Source organism: Sinocyclocheilus rhinocerous, unplaced genomic scaffold, assembly GCF_001515625.1.
Source record: "Sinocyclocheilus rhinocerous isolate Xijiao unplaced genomic scaffold, SAMN03320098_v1.1 scaffold611, whole genome shotgun sequence".
In the NCBI taxonomy this organism is placed as follows: domain Eukaryota; kingdom Metazoa; phylum Chordata; class Actinopteri; order Cypriniformes; family Cyprinidae; genus Sinocyclocheilus; species Sinocyclocheilus rhinocerous.
In genome coordinates this window covers 1,085,861-1,108,614 of record NW_015623515.1, presented here as the reverse complement: position 1 = coordinate 1,108,614, position 22,754 = coordinate 1,085,861, and the positions used below count along the sequence as shown (strand labels likewise).

At 35.1% G+C, this 22,754-nt stretch overlaps 2 protein-coding genes across 5 annotated transcripts in view; both read left to right on the top strand.

Annotated features, from left to right (window-relative positions):
- Nucleotides 1-1,124: 1,124 nt before the first annotated feature.
- LOC107710945 (tRNA methyltransferase 10 homolog A-like) lies at nt 1,125-5,745 on the top strand. Of its 2 annotated transcripts, none has more exons than XM_016515946.1 (8): nt 1,125-1,151; nt 2,725-2,902; nt 3,355-3,517; nt 3,717-3,788; nt 3,884-3,958; nt 4,406-4,555; nt 5,230-5,335; nt 5,444-5,745. In XM_016515946.1, exons 2-8 carry the CDS (start codon nt 2,739-2,741, stop codon nt 5,710-5,712), a joined length of 999 nt encoding a protein of 332 aa, XP_016371432.1. In that variant the 5' UTR covers nt 1,125-1,151; nt 2,725-2,738; the 3' UTR covers nt 5,713-5,745. The 2 variants fall into 2 exon arrangements, with proteins under 2 accessions (XP_016371432.1, XP_016371359.1); XM_016515873.1 differs by lacking the exon at nt 1,125-1,151 and adding an exon at nt 1,887-1,963.
- A 2,216-nt stretch (nt 5,746-7,961) lies between these two features.
- LOC107710657 (nectin-4-like) overlaps nt 7,962-22,754 on the top strand; it is a 16,839-nt gene continuing 2,046 nt past the window's right edge. Inside the window, exons 1-10 of one of the 3 annotated variants that reach the window (XM_016515590.1) lie at nt 7,962-8,502; nt 11,917-12,126; nt 12,748-12,915; nt 13,970-14,248; nt 16,754-16,871; nt 18,911-19,062; nt 19,427-19,586; nt 19,706-19,781; nt 21,184-21,240; nt 21,394-21,564. In XM_016515590.1, coding sequence (XP_016371076.1) covers nt 8,454-8,502; nt 11,917-12,126; nt 12,748-12,915; nt 13,970-14,248; nt 16,754-16,871; nt 18,911-19,062; nt 19,427-19,586; nt 19,706-19,781; nt 21,184-21,240; nt 21,394-21,564 — 1,440 coding nt within the window. In that variant the 5' untranslated portion in view covers nt 7,962-8,453. Of the gene's footprint in view, nt 8,503-10,289; nt 10,538-11,913; nt 12,127-12,747; nt 12,916-13,969; nt 14,249-16,753; nt 16,872-18,910; nt 19,063-19,426; nt 19,587-19,705; nt 19,782-21,183; nt 21,241-21,393; nt 21,565-22,754 lie in introns of those variants that run through there. The other 2 variants (XM_016515523.1, XM_016515654.1) reach the window with 2 other exon arrangements.

Below are 22,754 nucleotides of genomic sequence, written 5' to 3'. Positions count from 1 at the left end.
AATCCATATGCTAATATGTGTTGCAAAGTGCTAATGTGAAAGGTGATAGTGTAGTTAAAGGTCTGTTACACATTCCTAGGACGCAATGGGAATGTAAACTTAAATATTAGTGGTAACTCTACTCAGGAGACATGCTCTAACAGCAGTGTTATGAATTTTAATTCACTAAATTTTAATATTATTTTCTATTAACGCATTTTTAGATGTTCTTGTAGACCACAGCAGTAGCAGGTAAAACAAACTAATGGCAAAGACATGTTATTCGTGTTGACTCCTTATTAAATTAAATGACACTTTATTTAATAATTAAATTAAAAAATGACGTTTAAATTGTCAAAATTAAATATAAATTAAATTATCATGTTTTAAAAATGCAAATTCTGAAGTTTTTGAACGACATATGTGCAGACAAATTGCATGAAAATTTTTGTGTCTTTTTTCTGCCATTAAAAGCACTGTTACCATGTGGCAATGTGTATGCTATAAGGATGGCAGAATATTTCAGTTAGGCCACCTGTGCATGAAACATAATCTGGTGTGACATTTTATGCTGGGAGGGTATTTTGCAAGCCATGCTGTGAACAGTCACGCATTCCATATCATATTTGTGTTTAAGATAAACAACAGCAGCACAGAAAACAATATTTGCATTAGTCTGCATATTGTTACTGTAACCAATTCATATTGTTATGAATTATGGTTAACACCAACCCCCTTTTTGTTAAAAAATCATTTTCTTTAGAATCTTAAAGGGGATATTTTTAGCATTAAAAAGCATTCCCCTCACAATATCTATATATATATCTTAACTCTATGCAATACCTCTCGGTTAAATATATATTTCAATCTGGATGTTTTATTTCTCTTTGGAAATAAAATAAACATAGGCTAGTCTATATGTGTCTTGTTAGATAATATTATTATATACAATAAAATCACTGGTCAGTGTGAACTTGAAGTATGTGTATATTTATATAGAATATACGATATATGATTATTCACATCATTATGCCAGCCTAAACGTCCTTACTTGCCCTCATCAACATGGCGAACTGTGGACGTTCCCAAGCTGAACGAGTCGCTTTTAAATGACGCAACATGCCGCACATGAGACGAAAGCACCACTGCATTGCAAAGACAGCAGTTTAGAGGTAGTTTACTATTTCATATTAGTAATTCTGCTATTCACAGGTATCACTGTTATATCAGACATTTTACAACGTATGTCGGCATGCTCGGTCCCCTGATGCTTTGCTTTATTTTAATAGACATACTCTCAAAACAGCTGATGTTTGTGAACTTATTGATATGTAACTATGATACGTTAACATGGGTTGCATGTTAAGTAACATGAAAGTAGTACCTTGATACAATAAAATGACTGTCAAGAACTCATGATACTGCAGGGAAAAGTGACATTGCCGCCTTTGGTAAAAAGCTTTTTTAGGTATCATAGTCACAAATAAAACGCGCATACGGTGACTACAGATTGTGTCGAAAATTGAACCAACGGGCTGTGTGTGTAACGTTTAACTTGTTTGTTTGTTTCTTTAGAATCTTAAAGGGGATATTTTTAGCATTAAAAAGCATTCCCCTCACAATATCTATATATATATCTTAACTCTATGCAATACCTCTCGGTTAAATATATATTTCAATCTGGATGTTTTATTTCTCTTTGGAAATAAAATAAACATAGGCTAGTCTATATGTGTCTTGTTAGATAATATTATTATATACAATAAAATCACTGGTCAGTGTGAACTTGAAGTATGTGTATATTTATATAGAATATACGATATATGATTATTCACATCATTATGCCAGCCTAAACGTCCTTACTTGCCCTCATCAACATGGCGAACTGTGGACGTTCCCAAGCTGAACGAGTCGCTTTTAAATGACGCAACATGCCGCACATGAGACGAAAGCACCACTGCATTGCAAAGACAGCAGTTTAGAGGTAGTTTACTATTTCATATTAGTAATTCTGCTATTCACAGGTATCACTGTTATATCAGACATTTTACAACGTATGTCGGCATGCTCGGTCCCCTGATGCTTTGCTTTATTTTAATAGACATACTCTCAAAACAGCTGATGTTTGTGAACTTATTGATATGTAACTATGATACGTTAACATGGGTTGCATGTTAAGTAACATGAAAGTAGTACCTTGATACAATAAAATGACTGTCAAGAACTCATGATACTGCAGGGAAAAGTGACATTGCCGCCTTTGGTAAAAAGCTTTTTTAGGTATCATAGTCACAGATAAAACGCGCATACGGTGACTACAGATTGTGTCGAAAATTGAACCAACGGGCTGTGTGTGTAACGTTAGCGTTTAACTTGTTTGTTTGAGTAGTCGTTGGAATGTCGATTCACATCAGTGACTCGAATCTTTTGAATCGGTTCACTTCACTGACCACACTCTGGTCAATAGGTAATTGAACCATTCACTTAAGAAGTTCTTCAGTAACATCTTATTATCCTTTATTGAAATCTGCCTACCTGCTATTATAAGGCTCCTGAAAAATCATTTAAGCATCTTCCCCTCAAATGGCAACAAAACAAATTTGTCATTTTTCAAGCCCAAATAAATTATGAATTTCAACAACATTCTTGTCAGTCATTTTTATGCAATCGAATAGAGATATCCAAATATTATGAATTAAAAACAAAAAAAGATTCTCAACATTTGTTTCGTTGCTGCTGATCCAGGATCTTCACACTAAATGGCCACCAATATGGCCGATGCACCTGCTGTGCAGGAGAGCAGCCATGAATGTGCAAACAATGAAAATGAATCTGCAAAGGATGAAAATGAGACACTGTCTAAAAGACAGAGGAAGAGACTTCTTAAGAGTCAACAATGGGAAGAACAGAGAGAACTTCGCAAGTAAGCTGTGTAATTTGAATATTATTTATATACTATTATAGTATTTATTAATATTTTGAATGAGCTTTTATTTGTATATTTTACGTTTTAATTTTAGTTTTGGTTATGTGCCTTTGTCATTTTTCTGATTTTTTGTAATATTTTTTTATGTAGTTTTGATTCATTTTTATTTCAGTTTGTCATTTTATGTCAGTTATTTATCAAAGCAACATTGTTGGAAGAAAAAAAACTAAGTTTTTCATGTAATATTTTTTGGTTTTGTTCTAGCTTTGTTTCAATAATATTTGATTAAAAATGTATAAAGTTTTAGACACCAAAAATTACACTGCAAGTAAGCATTCAAAATGATGAAATGCATGGTAAAACTTTTCTCTGTTATTACATGGTCAAGCAGTTCCTGCTGATAGTCTTTTATTTAGTATGTGCTTTAATTCTCACTTGTTTATGTAAAGACAGAAGCGGAAAGAGAGAAAACAGCAGAGGAAACTGGAGAGACAAGCGCAGGCTGAAGACGGAGTGGAGTGGACAGGAAAGAAGCGTTTGCGCAGGTCAGCAGAGCCCAGCTCTCTCAGACTGGTCATAGACTGCAGCTTTGATAACCTCATGGTGCTCAAGGTAAGACAAAGCCCAGTGCTTTTTAATTGCCATTATAATAACATCAACTTCAGTAAAAGTCATCAGTTTAATAAATTTGTATGAAGCATCGCATTGTTTACAGAATCAAATGTATGACTCACAAAAGCACAAAATTACATCTTTAAAGTTCATCAATCTCTAAATTTAATCAAGCTAACATTGTTTTCATAATATGTAGGATGTAAAGAAACTTCACAAGCAGATTCAAAGGTGCTATGCTGAGAACAGACGCACATTGCATCCTGTACAGGCAAGTGTTTCCTTCAAATAGATATAATAAAAATGTGATCTTTAAGATCAAAAGTAGGTGAGCGTTCAGTTAACACTGCCGTTTCACATTCTCAGTTTTACCTTACAAGTCAAGGTGGTCAGTTAAAGCAAGTCATGGACGAAATAAACAAAGGCTGGGTCAACTGGAAGGTAAGATGGGAAATGAATGACACTACCAATAAGAAATCTTACAAATATTTATCATTTTGTTCACGTTTTTAATGTCACTTGACAGTAAATGTGATTTGCTGTTGTGAAAAATTGATAAAATCAACCTTTTTTTTTTTAATAAATGAATCGTACTGTATATTTTTGGCTTGTGTGTACAAAATGCATATCTGCAACTGGCGTTTTCAAGGATTTACATGGATTTATAATAAACGTATAATTCAATGCTCCTCGTATGCTTTTGTGTTGACAATGTTTTGTACATTGTTGAGTCCCATCCATCATCCACACAAGAAAACTCTTTAGTTCTTCTGCACAAATCATGAATCAAAGTTTGCAGCAAAAGAATTAGTATATTTGAGCTATGGATGTTGGATAATGGAAAGCGATGCCTTTAAAGCATCTCATCTAAATTTCAATGTGGTGTAGGATGTCCATTTCAAGCCTGATGCGTTTCATGAAATCATGAAGAAGGAGGACCTAGTCTACCTCACCTCTGATTCACCCAATGTGCTACAAGAACTCGATGAGGCCAAAGCCTATGTGATTGGAGGTCTGGTGGACCACAACCACCATAAGGTGAGTGACTTAATAGAACTACCCTAAACTGTTACTGGGAAAAACCCTTTCAAAAGGTATTAAAGGGGTCATATGATGTTGCTAAAAAGAACATTATTTTCGTTCTAACACGCCCCCACATACCTACGTCACTATTTGGGCGGCGTTATGCAACTCTTCCCAGATAGTGACGTAGGTATGTGGGGTGTGTTAGAACGAGCCGTTTTAGGTAGGCGTGGTTGACTCTTAACTTTTATAAAGAATATCTCTTTGGATTTGAGACTTTAGTCTTTGCAACTTTACAGATCTTCTTTATGCACCAAGAGCTTGTAACACTCCAAAGAGAAAGGAAAAATTGAAATCGCATCATATGACCCCTTTAATATGTATTTTTTTAGGGGTAAATAAGGTACAAAGGTGTACCTTTTGTACCTTATGCTACTGCCTCAGTGACAGCTTTGTACCTTTTTTTCCTGAAAGTGTAGGTCGGTAAAAGGTCAGCATAATATTTACGTTCGAATCATGATGTTGTATCTAACGAAACTACCAAACTTGCATGCCCTGCTTGCAAGGAGATAAAGATTTTATTTTGAGATTAATATACAGTGACACTTGCCATAAGTTTTTTGTTGTTGAGGTCATTAAAAGCTTCACCTAAGCTTTTGGTTTTGGGGAATTTAAATGCTTTATTACAGGGAATCACATTTGGTCGAGCCCAAGAGCTTGGCATTGCTCATGCTCAGCTTCCGCTGGGCAGTTTCGTCCAGATGAATAGCCGCAAGGTGCTGGCCGTCAATCACGGTGAGATTCCCTCTCTCTAGATATCCATTCAAATGACACTTCCTCTATCATATACTACTTTTAAGTTTCCTAGTGGAAATGAACCAATCATTTCCCCCCTTGCCACAGTTTTTGAAATCATCCTAGCATTCCTGGAGAAACGAGACTGGCAGGAAGCTTTCTTTACCGTTCTGCCACAGAGGAAGGGAGCTGTGCCAGTAGGCCAGGAGAACAAGCTCGGAGAGGGCAATGATGAGGAAGACTCTGATGAAGACTCAGACAAAGAACAGCCAATCGCAGAAAAGAGAACGGACTCAAGGGACCAATCAGAAAGCAAACAGGAAGAACACAAACCTGTGCTAAAGCAGTCAGATTCCAACGAGCGAAACACAGCTTAGAGATATGTAACATTTAAGATGTTTAATGGTTTTGGACATTTTACTTTTTTTTTTTCTGATGTTTTTTTTTTATTTATTTAAATATCTCAGTTTCAGATTTGAGATGCTTCATGCAAAGGTTTGGACTTGAAGGTGTTTTTGTTAAAACAAATTTCATGACAAAAAAAATAATAATAATAAATGAGAAATTGCCCCCCCTTTTTTTTTATAGCCTTTTCCCTATAAAAATAAACAACAAACAATAATGTATAGATTTTATGAAAAAACAAACAATTACAAAACTTCTTATTTTATAACAATGAGCTTTTTGTTCATTGTAAACGTATAATATTTGATCTGCTCATATTTTTATCCTGTAAATTTATACTGATGACTAAAGTGTATATTTGGTACATTCTTTGTTAAATCTCAGTCCTGTACTGAACTGTATTTTTTTTTTTTAAATGTCTAAGTAATGTTTTTCTTTTTCTTTGGACTAACTAAGAAACAGACTCTGCGTATTAGCTGTTTTTGCTGTTCTGCCACAGTGGGATTTGTTCTTGTGGGCCAAGAGAACAAGCTCGGACACGGCAAGACTCAGATGTTAGCCATCCAATCTCAGAAAAGAAAAAGACACAAAAGACCAATCAGAGAGCAAAATGGAGGTACATAAAACTCAGATTCCAGTAAGAGAGAAAACAAGACAAATCTTGATCTTAAGTAGTTTTGTAGTTTGTTGCAGTCGTGTTTTATTTTCAGGTTAATGGAATATCACTTGAGCGTTTGAGATGCTGAGGTTTTTTTTAAGCAAATTTGATGAGGAACTTTCCTTTTCAGTCTCAGACATTTAGATCTTACTTTAGATCTTAATGCATATGAATGTAGTGATGGTCTACATACATATTGTATTTTACCTATTGTTAGTAATCTAATAATCTGCATCAAAAAAAAGAAAAATTATATATTATATCAGCTAATAGACCTAAATATAGAAGACTTTAACATAGAGTTCAATGTTCAAATACTGATTATTGTAAAAGTGTGTAAACGTTTCTGTTTTTGAAGTTTAACATTGTATTTGAAAAATATTCAAATAGTCCCCTAGATGTCACTATACACCTACACGCGATTTCATAAAAAAGTCAAATATTAGTTTGATTAAATGAAAAGAAAAAATTTAAAGCCATAGGTTTAATAGAAATGTCTCTTACTATTCTTGATTCCGTTCAATTTTATCTCTGTAAATATTTTCATAATTATTGATTCATTTTTCAAAGGATTTTTTTCTTCCCTTTAAATATTTTAGTGTTTCAAAGTTCTTAATTGTTATGAGAGTTTCACGATATTAGCACAGCATCACAGACTGATTTTATTAGTATTAAAGACCAAACATTAATAACATTTTGGGGACATTAAAAGCATCATAGGTTTATAAACAGAAATGCTAATCACAGAGAAGCTTTCCTCATCATGAATAACTGTCTTTTTCAGCTGAAACCCCTTGTTTGGAACACTATTCCGTTGAACTCGGTAAAAGTGCCCGAGGCTTTAACTGTTTTCAGGAGGGAGAACAGGTTTACGGTTTTTGGTGCTCCTTTTCCTTTAGGCCAAGAATGCAACCAGATACAGTAAGTCTGGTAGATTCATGTAGCTTTCATACACATGCTAATTATGTCAACACACTTGCGAAAATTAATCAGATACGCTGTTTTGTGGCTAGTTTATCCAGCAGAATCTTATTGGATATTGGGAAATCTTTAAAAGAACACCACTTTTATTGGAATGATGTCTGGTTACTGGACAGTTTAAGCAAATCACAAAGTTGGCTGTAGGACTTCTTTACATTTTAAAAGATATGTAAGATCTTGTTAAGGTTAATCAGAGTCAAGTGGTGAACTATGTTCTGAAAGATCTTGTTTGAACCTAATAGGCATACTTATTCGTTCTAAATTTGAGAAAAGAAATTCAAACAAGATTAATTTACAAAATTCTTAGCGTTCAGTGTCTCTTTGATTTTATCCAGAGGTAATGGTAATCACAAGTTACTCTAACCTTTGTGTTTTCCACAAAAACATTATGGCAGAAAAAAAAACTGTTAAAGTGAACTCGACCATTACAGATCTCAAACGATTAAGCAATTACAGAATATTAAACCAGTGTCTAGATTGAATCATCAGATTGGGAAGAAACACCCGGATTAAAAACTGGAAAGTTGAGTAAAGCAGAGCGCGTAACAACATGTGCGCGACTGCGCAATGGAGAGCTGCCTTCTCCAACAGGTGTCTATAAGAAATGTTCTTCTCTCAGAGCAATTTCAACCCGAGCGTCGGAAGAATAATGGAAATACTTCGGTTTTTCTCAACATGTCGTAGCTCTTAAAATAAGACGAAAACAACATAAACTGGAGTCAAACTTTTGTGCGCTCCCGTGAGGATTTACGCATGGAGAAACGTTCACTTTTTATGTATATAGTCCATAAACATTCTGTTTCATTTTTGTACTTCAAATGAATTAATCGATATATTGATTCTGAACGAAGAGTGATTTCGTTTTTCTGCGCTGGATCTCCACCACCTGCTCTTCATATATGGGAGTCTCCTGATCTCCAACATCTCCCGACTGACATCTGCGATCGATTGGATTGATTGGGAAGACAACTAACTCTTGAGATGGACACAGTTTTCATATATTAATAATGACCATCGCATTGAGATCGCCAAACTGAAAACTTGGGCTCAGCTGAAAGTCTGAACTGGTGGACGATGAAGACAGTTTCATATATTCTTGCTGCGTTGATCATCTGGAACTCAGGTGAGCCATTTTATATATCATAAGTACATTGCGAGTGCAATTGGAAACATTTGAAAACGTGTTGCAGGATTTGGGGTTAAAGGTTTAGGAAAAGAGCTTCACAACACGTTTACGGTTGTCTGATATTACAGGAAGAACTGGTTCTGATGACAAACTGCGAATGTGATTCAGTGTGACAGACAGACGCTCCCTGCTCACGCACACACACACACACACACACACTGTCTAATGCGTCTTAAGGAGTGTTTTATGGGTTGATGAAGTTGTGAGAATACGGGTGTGATGGATTTGAGGGTTTGGTCAACGTTACATACATTTTTGAGTGTTTTTGCTGGCGTATGAGCTATTCATAAAGTTGTGTGTTAATGCAGGGTCAGTGGGTCTGAGTACATGATGTAACGTAATTTATATACATTATGACATTTTGCTGTAGCCTATCAACATCCTCTGCTGGTCCTAGAACATCACTCCTACTCCGATATTAGAGTTTAGGGTCAGGTTTAAGGTTATGGCCTTGAACAACAATCCAGTCAAGTTATTTTGAGATTTGAGACTGATATTGTTTTTAATGACCATTATTGTAGGTTTTAATCATTGTATGGCGCTTAAAGTTCAGTTTCTCCAGACAAGCAGTCTTATTACTGTTAACAGATTATGACCAATTTCCAACCCTGGATATATATTGAACTGCAAAAAATGAACATAATGTATTTCTTGTTCATAGATAAGATTTGAGACTGATATTGTTTTTTCTGATCATTTTGGTTATTATTTTCTGGGGACAATCTGTTTTTAATTGTTTTATTTCTACTTTTTGACACCAGAATGACTAAATTGTCATTATAGCCTATATACAACAATACAAACAAACTGTATTGTTGTTGTTTTTCAAAAGACAGTAACTAGTAATATATAATGTATTACATTTTGGAAGTAACTTGCCCAACACTGATTACCAGCAAATACTGTTGTTATTTCTGATTAAAAATTACATTTCTGAGTAAAATTTGTTTCAAAGGTGTATAAAATTAAAGCACCGATTACATATTAATTAGAAAAGTGTCAATATTAGTAAAAATATTAGTCAAACCAATTAAGTCCATTTTTGCCCCCTGATTATAGGGGTAGGGTTAGGCAACAAATGGCAGTCCTTAAGGATGTTGACTCAGGAACTTGTCACACTGGGATAAATCATGTTGTGTGGCACAGTGACAGAGGATCTATGCCAGAAATCTTGTCAACAAGATTATGTCCAAGAGGCTTGTCATTACGGTTCATTGATGTAATTCGTAGTCTTTGCAAACTGGACAATTGACTGCCGCGGCCTAATAGTCAAGAATCTGGGTTACTGGCATAAAGTTCAATGCACTTGAAATGGGTTTAACACTCGGTTTCTCCAGGCAGAGAGTCCCATTAAGTGTACAGTTAATTTATGACTGATTTCTGCAGCTTACTTGTTACTGCAAATAACAATAAACACAAAACATTTCTTATTCATATGTGAGCCCAATCAACTTAAAGTTTGCAATAGTTGTCTGTACTTTTGGGTTGGTGTATTTTTTATAATATATTATAATTGTGCTTGAAATGGCAAATTACATATTGCATTTTACTTATATAATTTATATTTTTATTTTATATTATTATTATTATTTTAATAAAATATATATTCATTTTTTGTATTTAAAAGTAAATGTAATAGTTCAGCTTATATTCACTCAACTTTGCATGCATGCACTTTGTATTTGAATGTTTGCTTAATGCTCTGTAATAATAAGTAATTAGCCCTGAGACACATAACGAGTTGAGCAGCATATCTAACTCTCGTCCACAAACGCTCTTCCAGACACCTGTTTGTCTCTCACTCCTCTTCCTTTCTTTTATTTCGTTATCCATATCTATTCCCATGTCTGCTTTGCCTCTCTGTTCTCTGTGCCAGTTCAATAGTGATGAAAAATGAAAGGTTCATGTTACCACCGTACTGAATGTAACAGATGACCTCAGCCAATGTGGTCCAACTTTTCTTTTACTGCAGGTATATTTCTCTTAAAGGTGCTATTTCTATTTTTTTTAAAGCACTGCTTGAACCACCTTGGCCTGTATGATATATATTCATGGTATGGCCTAGAATTATTATTATTATTTTTTGGTCTGGCCCTTTAACTTGTGGCCACATCAGTTTGTGATGCCATAGCTATGAGCGCTACAAGGAACTTGCTGTGCTGAATTTTTCCCAACACTAAATGCAAAATGCATTGTAAAAAAAAATAATAATATGCAATAGTGTAACAAGTAGTTTTAATAGTGCTACATAGGTTTACAATTGCACGACTAATTCGGTGATGTTGTTTTAGATGTTAAAAGTTAAAGTTGCTGAGTGCTGACCCTCAGGCCGCCCAAGATGTTGATGAGTTTGTTTCTTCATTGGAACAGAGAAATTTAGCTTTACATCACTTGCTCACCAATGGATTCTCTGCAGTGAATGGGTGCCGTCAGAATGAGAGTCCAAACAGCTAATATATATTCCACACGACGATGTCTTGTGAAGTGAAAAGCAGCATGTTTCTGAAAAACAAATCCATCATTAAACAGTCACTTCTGGTCAAAATTAAGTCCATAATAACACTTCCTTCAGGGAAAATGTCAATCCCCTCATCAAAATCCACCAACATTTTTGTTTTAGAACACCAACATTAGTTTAGAACTGTTTCAGAATCTTTTTGCTTGTAAACAGATCTTGATCTGTGCATATTTCACTTCTGATTCAGATGAGATGACTTCATTGAGGAAAGTAATATTATGGATAGAGGAATCATATTTTAGCCGAAAGCAACGGTTTGATGTTCAAACATTGTAATGATGAATTTTGATGAAACACGCAGCTTTTCAACTTCACAAGACATTAATTGATGGACTGTAGTCGTGTGGATTACTTGTGGATTATATATCAGCTGTTTGTACTCTCATTCTGGCGGCACCCATTCACTGCAGAGAATCCATTGGTGAGCAAGTGATGTACAGCTGAATTTCTCCAAACCTGTTCCGATGACGAAACAAACTCATCTACATCTTGGATTGCCCATGGTTGACTAAATTGTCAGCAAATGTTTATTTTTGGGTGAACTATTCCTTTAATAACACGTAATAAAGGAAACTGAGCTAATACTTAAGAAATAATTACATATATAGTATGATACATAATATAAAATATTACATAGTATAACTACTCATCCACCAATTCTTTTTATAGTTGCAACATTAATACATGTGATTTCTGATTTTATAAACAACTTCCAACAGAGTTCATCCAATATAATTTATTTGTTATCATATTGCTGCTTAAAAAAGCATCTCGAGTGGCTTATGACTTTATTTGATTAAAACCATTATCTCTCTTTTTGTGTCTTTCAGCAGCCTGTGTAAGTGGAGAACAAGAACATTTTCTAGAGCCCTCTGAGTCCCCCTGGACTCTGCAGTCTTTGGCTGAGGAGGAAACGCGTTTACCCTGTCGATTCAATGTATCGAACCGTGAGATTAAGGTGGTGCAGGTGATGTGGATTCGAGAAAACTCAAATGGAGGTGAAGAACAGATTATCACTGCTCATTTCAGTGAAGGCCAGACAGGTAAAACTAACTTTTTTCTTTGTCTGTTACTTCACAGATATCAAAACTTAAACTGTTACACATTTTTTAGAATGTAATTATTATATCCTTTCATTTTACTAATATTATCACCAAAGAAAATTTATTTTTTAAATTTCTTTGTAATTATTTTGAAGTTGAATCACAATTGCTGAGTGCGAATAGTTTCGAACTAAATCCTATACCAATGTTTTCACTGTGGACTTCTCTAGCTATAACAATATCCTCTATAGGCAGCTCTGAGTCATTTAAAAAATGACACCAGTTCTGCGGGGTTTAATCTGATTTTTGGCTGTTCCTTGAATCTGGTTCTGTAACTATAATTGTATTGTACTTGTGCTTTCGGTTCTGTACTCATTTTGCATTCATTTTACACTGAATCATTAAGCAGATGTTTATTTTTCAGTTCTCTTTTGTAAAAATAACTTTTCATAAAGGAGCCATTACTGCAGAATCTTTAATATTTCCTCTTCATTTTCATTTCTTTTGAGATGATAAGTTTTGTTGTTTGCATCATTCCTTTTTTGTATGCTTCACAAAAATGGTCAGAAACCAGATCTTACTGTCACATGTCACATTTCATTCTGTTTCTCTCTCTCGCAGAAAGCCCTGCATACACAGGGCGTGCTCGATTCGCAACCAACGACCCAATAGCAGACGCTGCTCTGATTCTCATGGGCACACGTTCTGCAGATGAGGGCAAATACATCTGCAAAATCGCCACCTTCCCCGCTGGAAACTTTGAGAGAGAGATTTTGGTCACAGTGTGGAGTGAGTACATTAATCGTGGCTACATGGGCAAACAGAAGACGGCAAACTTTTGTCATACAAAACTCTGTGACTGTTCATATTTTATATTTTAGCACATTGGAAGATCAGCATAAACCACTTTTGATTTTCAGCATACACTCTGGTCGGGATTGTATCTGATTTTGGTCAAGAACTGCCAACTTAAACAGGAAAAGGTTGTCTGGCTAAAACCTGCCCACAGACTGCTGTGAAACCACCAGTCTCTTAAATCTAAAGAAACTTTGCGTTCGCTCACAAAACTTTTGTCATGAAAGTATTATTTCAGTGCTTTTGCAAGCGAATGAGAAGTTTCTTGTGGAAATGCTGCGATGCAAAAAAAAAAGTTTCTTAAAAATTACTTTCTCTCTCCCATTTTTTGCGAATTTTGCGAGTGAATGAAAAATATTTTACGAGACAATGCAAAAGCAATAAAATGCAAAATGTAATTTTTCCTTCAATATCATATTTTTTTCCATCACCATGTCCCCTTAGGGGCTTTGTAGTGATTGGAGTTAAAATCAGCAGAGTTTTTTTGAGTCTTATGTATATGACTCTGCAGCAGTTAGCGATAAAACCCTCAGTGATACAGGACAAGGATAACGTAAGCCTTTGATTTTTTTAACATTACCATTGTCGTTTCATTCAGCGTCCCATTCATGTACAGAGAAAACCCGTTAACCACAAAGCTACCACTGCTATGATGCATACAGTTATTGTTCCCAGAATAACACACAAGCATTGTCTGCGTCAATGGGAGTGATAATGGACGTATTTACCTGACAGTGTTCATTGTTGCTGCGATTACAAGATCATATAATAGCTGCTGCTTTCTCCTTCAGAAGTATTGTTTACGGTTGTTTTCAAGCAGACTGTTAGAAACAGGAAAGCAAACTGGGAAGTCTCACTTTAGAACATTTCATAAATTAGACACTGGTAAAATATCTAAAAGTTTGTTTTAAAATACTGTCAGTACTTCATTGTAAAGTTTAAATCCTATTTATCATGTTTATTATGTATTTGTCATTTCATTTCACAGCTAAACCCATTACGTCCCTGCAGCCGTTCGTCCTGGTTGAGGGCCAGTCATTCCGTCCGGCCGCTATATGCCGTTCGGTGGCTAAGCCGATGGCAGGCCTCTCCTGGGACACGGAGCTCGCGGGTCAGAGTCAGAACCGTAGCTCAGATGGTGAGGTGGCCTCCATCCAGTTTTCTCTCCACCCTCTCCGTAACATGAACGGGCAGAAGCTGGACTGTCTGGCCTGGCATCCATCGCAAAAAGGCCCAGTGAGGTTCTCCAATAACCTTGTAGTACACTGTGAGTCCTGATCTCTTAACACTTATTATAAATATATATCAGAAGTGTCTGGGTCATAATATGTGACATTCCTTTCCCCTTGAATTCTTATTACTATAAAGAAAAAATGTAACACTAATAAAAATCATCCTGTTCAAATTAGCATTAATTGAATTCAGTACAATGAATACTTTCATTTATACTTATAAAAGTACTTTAAAAATGCAATGTCTTTAATAATATATAATAAAAAGTAATCAATTATAGTGTTTTATAATTATCTTTTCACTACTAAAAACTGGGGGGGAGGAGGAATTATATCCTTAATTATGTGCTTAATTATCATTTATCACTTATTCAAAATATATTTTCTTATTTCGTACATTATTTTAAAAAAAATGCTGGGTTAAAAACAACCATTTCTGGGTTATTTGGCCACCCAATTATTGGACAGAACACGTGCTGGGTTATTATATCGGGTTGGGTTAAATGTTTGACCCAAATGCTGGGTTGTTTTATTTAACTCATCTATTGTTACAAATTACTGGGTTGGAAATTAGAAATCACACCCAGAATTACTAGAGACAACAGTAATAATCAAAAGGTGAACATTTATTAATAAGCAAGAACACCCATGGACAAAATTATAAGACAAATTGACAAAAATGCAACATTTAAAAGTAACCTCAGACTGCTGCCTCGTGTTTCACTTGTAGCTGAAAGATGTTGTGACTGATTCCATAACCTGCCCATAAACAAACAGTACTGAGATTGGAGAACATATCTTAACATCAAAATTAATTAAATTCAGTATTATAATGAATAAAATCAGTTTGTTATAATCTCGTAAAATAATTTACGGCGCAGTAAAGACTTCATAGATGAAATAAAACATATACACACCTTTATTTGACTGAAGAAGTGCACCAATTAGGCGGCACTGAGAACCGCTTTTTCCTAAAGACGATACAAACAACTCTGGTTGTTTCATTGGAAGGAGGGGGAGGGGTGTATATTTTCAGCTGTCAGTGAGATTGTCCCAGCCACTAACTCAATGTCTGGGTAACACAAAAACTACCCTACACTGGGGAAAAAACTACCCAACAGGCTCAACCTTGTGGTTGGGTAGAAAAAATAACCAAGCATTTTTTAGAATGTAGTGTTACAGACATTTCTTAAATTGTTTATCAAATTTTTTTTTTGCAAGTTTCCGCGAGTACTTTTTATTGGGCAAAGAATCATTAGTGCTATAGTTAATCTATAATTCATTTTGCCACTTCTTAAGAATTATTTTGATATCTCTTGATGTCAAACCACTTGCCAGGTTATAAACACAAGCTGTCAATGTGCTTTCTCTTCAGAAGAATTTTTAATGTTGTCCTTACTGCAGTATGATTGATGTACTATTGCGCCACAAGTTTTATACGTCACTGCCTGGATTTGTCTCAGAATGATTGTGAATTTCAAATCTAGAAATCATGAAAACAATTGTGAATTTTATAATGTAAATGTAAAACACCTTTCCTGTTTACTCTGCTTGCGAAATTTGAATATGATTAAACTGTTGTTTCTCCTACAGACTGTATGTAACTTCCCTCAGATGTGTTATGACATGTGGACATCTGTTTATTGTCTTAATCGATACTATGACTACATTGTTTCTCTCTGATTCATCACTACTGCTGCGGTCATAATGTCTTTGCTTTGGTTGATTGTAGGAAAATTTAAAGCAATAGTTCTCTCCGAATGAAAATTCAGGCATTATTTAGTCACCTTCGTGTGTTTAGAAACCCATTTGACGTGGCTACTTCTGTGGAACTCAAATGGAAAAAATCTCAAGAATATCCTGGTTGTTCTTCTTGTTGTTTTTCCCCAATTCGGTTACAATGAATAAGAACTGGAGCTTTCGAATATCAAACGGGATGCAAAAACACCATAAACCAAATAGTTGAAAGTCTGAAACCATATAGTTTTGTGTAAAGAATAGCCTTAAATCTTTCATCTATAATAAAGAAAGAGTTAACAATGTCTGAGAATGTGCTTTTGAGTCTGAACTTTTCAATGAATCCATTCATTCGGTTCACAGAATTAATCTGAATGATTCATTCACAAATCAGACAGATCTGGTCTCAATGATCTGCAACAGTTCAATTTATATATGCACCATTTTATAGTATTTTATGGTGGTTTTGCATCATTTTTAAAGCTTGAAAGCCCCAGTCCTCATTCTATATGACTGCACTGAAAAAAAACAACCAGTACATCATTTCAATGTGTCTGCTTTTGTGTTGCACAGGGGAAAGAAAGTCATATGGGTTTAATTCAGTTGCACAACATTTTATTAATTCAAACATATGCATGTCTCATAATGCCAATATTAGAGTTTGTACTGTGTCAACAAAAGGATCAGGTGAACTTATTGGTCAAACGGGAAGTTCATCACAAGTTCAAACAAGAGGCTGAAAAGTGAATTAGACGTGCCTAATTGTAAAATCTTTTCATTTGTGTGTTCTTGTGTACATACAGACCCTCCGAATGCATTGATATCTGGCTATGAGGACAACTGGTATGCTGAAATGCAAGAAGCCACGCTGCAGTGCAGTGGTCAAGGAAATCCAGAACCTCAGAGATTCAACTGGATGAGGTAAAACTCTGTCTACCTGCATCTCTCGATTTGTTTGTTTGTTCATCTTCCTGTAAGCCTGTCTTGTCAGTTTCATTCTGTTTCGGTTGGCTTCTCTATCAGCATGCCAGAGTAATCTCTAGGTGTGGACGAGAAGGTTGTGGCCTAAATTCATGAGTGAATTTTTTATCTACTCTATCAGATAGAAGTAATACTGACACTGAGAGGTCATTGAAATACACGACAGTTGTTTTTGCATTTGTGAACAATAATTAGTCACAGTCACACACCTATTTTTCGGCATTTTTCAGTACGAGTGACTAAGTGGGTGTGTAGACATGGACATTTAGATGATCACGCAATTCCCGAGACAAACATTCTCTGGTTTTCTCCTCCTCTCTGCCTCGAGTGGGGAAACCTGTTCTCTGGCTGCTCGGTGTGAATGCAAAGTAAATGAAGTAACTGTGGCCTGGTGTCATGTTGCAACTTGCGCAGCAAACAGACAGAGTGCCTTTTCACACGGAGGGAGAGAGTGGGGGATGAGAAATGGCTGGTGAGGGGAGATGAGTAGGTTTATGATGATGGTGTCAGGAGAATTCGCCTGCGCGCTTATGTGTGTCATCGGATGAGTCTTACCACTGTCCTCATGCAAATTGCGCCGTGCTGTATGAAAAACATGTAACTTATAGTTCCTGGTATAAGCTGTGGACAAAGTTCTTATTGTCTACGGAAACACTGAGTGGGCCTATTTGTGGTTTTAGCTAAATAAATAGGCTTATCAGCTTTTAAAAAGGGGGAGAAATGCACTTGGCAGCCCCGTTCACACCAAGAACGATAACTATAAAGATAACGATATTAGCGTCCACACCAGCGAACGATATCGTCTGTTTATTCTAAGCGCACATGCGTCTGCCTCTTTAAATTCTCGAGCGTGTTACAGCAGGATGGATTCTGATTGGCTGTCAATTTTTTATCGTTCATCAGCTGGAGAAAAATCGTTTTGAAAGTGATATTCCAATGATATCGTTTCTCTTTGTCTTTATCGTTATAATTGTGGTGTGGACTCTACTATTCTTTAATATTGAGAACGATTTTTAGAACTATATCTTTATCGTTATCTTTATAGCACGATGCAAGTTAAACAAAACAAAGCACCTACCTAGACTACATTAAATTCTGAGTTTTTGTTGTGCTGTCACTTGATGTTAAAAAAACTGGATCTTGATGCAAAACCAATTGAGAACTACTTCTTTAAAGCACTGTACGAAATGTTTTTTTTTTTTTTTTAAACGATACTATTCTGACTGTATTATGGACAAAAAAATGTTTTGTGATAAAATCACTGATGAACTGAAAGTAATACAGACCAGGGATATTTTAAGTTGGTATTCGTGAAATAATTAGTCAAAAATAAATTTTTATGCATAGATTCCTTCAGTATAGATTCAGTTGTTTTCACAGTACACTTAGAAAGTTTGGGGTCAGTTGAAAAATGAATATTTTTATTCAGCAAGGACACATTTTATTGACTAAAAGTGACAGTAAAGACATTTGTAATGTTCTGAAATATTTCTGTTTCGAATAAATGCTGTTCTTTTGACATTTCAATTCAAAGTACCCTGAAAAAATGCGTCATGGCTTCCACAAAAATATTAAGCAGCACAACTGTTTTCAACATTGATAATAATAAGAAATGTTTTTTTGAGCAGCGAACCAGCATATTGGAATGATAGAAGGATCATATGTGGACCACAAAACCAGTCATAAGGGTCGATTTTTCGAAATTGAGATTTATACATCATCTGAAAGCTGAATAAATAAGCTTTTTCATTGATGTATGGCAATATACCCCAGTGATTTAAGACTGGTTTTGTGCTCCAGGGTCACATATTAGAATGATTTCTGAAGGACCATGTTCTGGTATCAAGGACAAGTCAATAGTCTGTAAATAATTAAGCATAAATCATTGGTTATGTGAAGAATCCTAGACTACAGATTCTGTTGTTTACAATGTTCTGTTTTTGATTGAGGGATTAAATCATATTTTGTTTTTCACACAGGAAAGATGAAGCTCTACCAGAGGGTGTGACTGTGGAAGGAGGCACGCTGCGCTTTTCCAGGCCCCTGAGCTTGACAGATCAAGGCGTTTATGTCTGCACCACCACCAATGAGGTGGGATCTGGAAAAGCTGAGATTCGAATAAATATATCAGGTGTGTATCCCACTGGAAACCCTTCACTCATGTTAAAGTGCAGTATACAGTGCTGTCATCTAGTGAAAATAATATGCAACTGCATATCTCATAATCCATCAAATTGAAAGAATAATTCATCCAAAAATGAAGATTCTGTCACCATTTACTCACCCTCATGTCGTTCCAAACCTGCATGATATTTTTTTCTATCTGTGGAATGTAAAAGGAGATGTTAGACAGAATGTACAACCTTTTCCATAAAGTCATTCTCTAAAAGAACAAAAGCACCATAAAGAAGTCTGACTCATTCACACAAATGACGACAGGACTCTTGTAATTGAATACAATTGTAATTGAATGCTTTGTTGCATGTTTCTTTCAGAGTCGTCTCCGAGAAACGCATCAGTGAACTACTTGATGATGATTATTATTGCTGGTGTTGCTGCAGTGATTGTTCTCGCTCTTATCATAGTGATAATTTCAGTAAACCGCTACTATAAGCGCAAAAATCAACAACTGGCTATAGAGCTGGTTGCAAAAAAGTAAGAAAATTTGTCTTTCTTTCTGAACATAGAATAATTTACATGACTGGTCTGATTTTGAGAATTTGTGTACTGCACACCTGTACTTCAGTCTGTGTCTGTGTCGCCCTCTTTGTAAGGGAGGAAATCAGCACTCTATCAAGACAAGCCTCAATTAGGAGAGTCAACTCAGGAAGCACAGACAACAGATACTCGGTAAAAATACACATAAAAAATGTTTATTGATAATGCAAGGTTTGGGGTCAGTAGGATTTTTTAAATGTGTTTTAAAGACATCTGTCTTAACACCAAGGCTGTATTTATTTGATCAAAAATGCAGTAAAAACAGTAATATTGGGAAATATTTTGGAAGTTTAATATAAGTGTTTTTTATTTTAATATATTTTAAAATGTAATTTATTCCTTGATGGCAAAGCGGAATTTCCAGCATCATTACTCCAGTCTTCAGTGTCACATGATCCTTTAGAAATCATTCCGATATGCTGATTTGCTGCTCAAGAAACATTTCTCATTCTAATCAATGTTGAAAATAGATTTGCTGCTTAATATTTTTGTGGAAACTGTGATACTTTTTTCAGGATTCTTTGATGAATATAAAATTCAAAAGAACAGCATTTATTTGATATAGAATTTTCTTGTAACATTATAAATGTCTTTACGGTCTGAATAAAAGTATTACTTAAAAACAAAAAATCTTACTGACGCCAAATGGTATGGTAGTGAATGATATGTATGAGTATATACTGAATATATACTGTTTTATCATTTCAAACGTTATAATCTTCCTTTTATTAAATGTTTTATTTGACAATTTTAGTGTTTTATTATTTTATTTACTTTTTTTTATTTACTGCTTGTACCTTGTATCTTGGTAATTGACATTCATAATTTTTTTTTTTTTAACATATGGCTTAAATGGATAGTTCACCCAAAAAAGAACGCAAGAAACTGAACAGTATTTATATCGTTTTTTACCTCTGATTTACTGCAATGTCCGAACTGTCCTGAGTGCGTTCGCGTCTTCTTCTTCTTCTTGCTTTACGGCAGGTCGCAGACTAGTCCATTTGAGAGATAGGTGGTGGTAATGCACTTATAAGTCTGCGATCCGGCGTAAAGCAAGAAGAAGAAGAAGACGTGTCTGAGAACGCGCTCAGGACGGTTCGGACATTGCGGTGAATCAGAGGTAAAAAACTATATAAATACTGTTCAGTTTCTTGTACAGACCGATCGTTTCGTGTCTTTACACATCAATGTATCGTCATGAGCCGCAGGGTTTAATTTGGTTTTGTTTGTGTACGTTTTTTTGACTCCCAAAGCCGTGATACCCATTCACTTCCATCATAAGACTGACAGACTGCAACGGTTTGAGTTAAAAATCTTCGTTTGTGTTCTACTGAAGAAACAAAGACACCTACATCTTGGATGCCCTGTGGGTAAGCAGATAAACATCAAATTTTCATTTTTGGGTGAACTATCCCTTTAAGTATCTAATTTCCTTTTCGGGCAACAGCATGAATCTATACAATTGCTGTATGTATATTGCAGTATATTATATCTTCCTCCCTCTCATTCCACTGTCTCTGTCTTCTTTTAAAAGGATGACAATAATCCTTTAAGAGTTGAAGGGACGATACGCACAAGTTTCTCTTCACTGGTTTGTCACTCTTTTCATGCATCATTTCAAAAAACACTATATATAGCAGTCACATTTTGTAATTGTTCGATATGATAGGCAGAACATATCACAATTGAATTTTGTTTTCCTCTCTGGCACATACATAAAAACCCAAAACGTTTACTTTCACAGGATCGTCCTCGCTCCAGGGATAGTCGGTCCACGCTGGGAGGGGTGGACTCACTCGGTCGCCCTGCAATTTATAACACGTCCAGAAGAGGTCGAGACAAACTGATGGACAGAACTGAAAAAGAAGCTCGGCTGATGATGGAGTCTTATGAGCAGGACAGTAACGTGTCACAGGTGTGAGATAAGTTTCATGAGTCTGTTTGTGCGGTTGATCTATATTTCCACTTTCACAAATAGAGCTTAAATTTGCTGAAAAAGAACACAAATTGGTTTTCTTTTCTTTTTAAACAAATGGTCAGTGAATGAAGGTGCTTAACCTTCCTAAAGAAAATGGTGTTCATTCAGATCAGAAGAAAGTATCTTAAATTTAATGATCAAATGTATATTATCTTCATTTTACATAAGGTTTGCATTTTTGTAGCCGTGTTACTTGCTAAATAATGGTATTTAATAATTCTGTGCTAGCTAGTTTGGGACTAAATGTTGGTTTGTAGTTAGTGGGAAATTTGTATGTTCCGTACACTTCAGTTCAAAAGCTTGAGGTTAGTAATTTTTTTTTTTTAAAAGAAATTATTACTTATATCCAGCAAGGACACATTTTATTTTATTCTTTTGGCATTTCTACTCATTAAAGAAGTGTCATGGTTTTCACAAAAATATTAAGCAGTGCAACTGTTGCAGTACAACTGCAATGTTTGAGCAGCAAATCAGCATATTAGAATGATTTCTGAAGGATCATGTGACACTGAAAAAGAATGTCTGCTGAAATTTCAGCTTTGCCATCACATGAATAAATTATATATATAAAAATGTTTTAAATATAGTTATTTTTAATTGTAATATATTGTAATAATATTTCACAGTATTACTATTTTTACTGTATTTTTAAAATCAAATACGAGCAGCCATGGTGAGAATTTGGAGTTTCTTTCAACCCCAAACCCCTTATAGTCAACAAGGCAATAGTGGGAAAAAAAAAATGAAATGAGAAAATTACATTGATAATTGTAAAACTGTAGCAATATCCACCCACCATTTATTATTAAAAACTAAAATTAGCTGCTTTCATGATTTGTTAATTTTATGTTAGATATCAGTTCATCTAAAATGTGCCTTTATTTCTTTAAAATTAGTAGGAGAACATCAAAATGTACCCTAATTTTATGACACCTTTTCTACTGTTTTACCCCAAATTCCATGCAAATACTTTAATAAAAACACATTTTTTATTAGTCAATAGCGTGCCGTATTCTACTGTTTTACCCCGAATACCTTGCAAATAAAAACACATTTTTTAAATGGTTTATGATCTGATACTTAAAGCTAGTACTTAAAGCTTTAGTAACTCTCAACGGTTTAGTAAT

What these genes read in the sequence shown, in the direction of transcription:
- LOC107710945 (XM_016515946.1), top strand. Translation starts at nt 2,739, where the DNA reads ATGGCCACCAATATGGCCGATGCACCTGCTGTGCAGGAGAGCAGCCAT. An exon ending in GCACATTGCATCCTGTACAG is followed by an intron (nt 3,789 to 3,883) that starts GCAAGTGTTTCC and finishes TCACATTCTCAG; the next exon opens with TTTTACCTTACAAGTCAAGG. An exon ending in GGTGCTGGCCGTCAATCACG is followed by an intron (nt 5,336 to 5,443) that starts GTGAGATTCCCT and finishes CCCTTGCCACAG; the next exon opens with TTTTTGAAATCATCCTAGCA.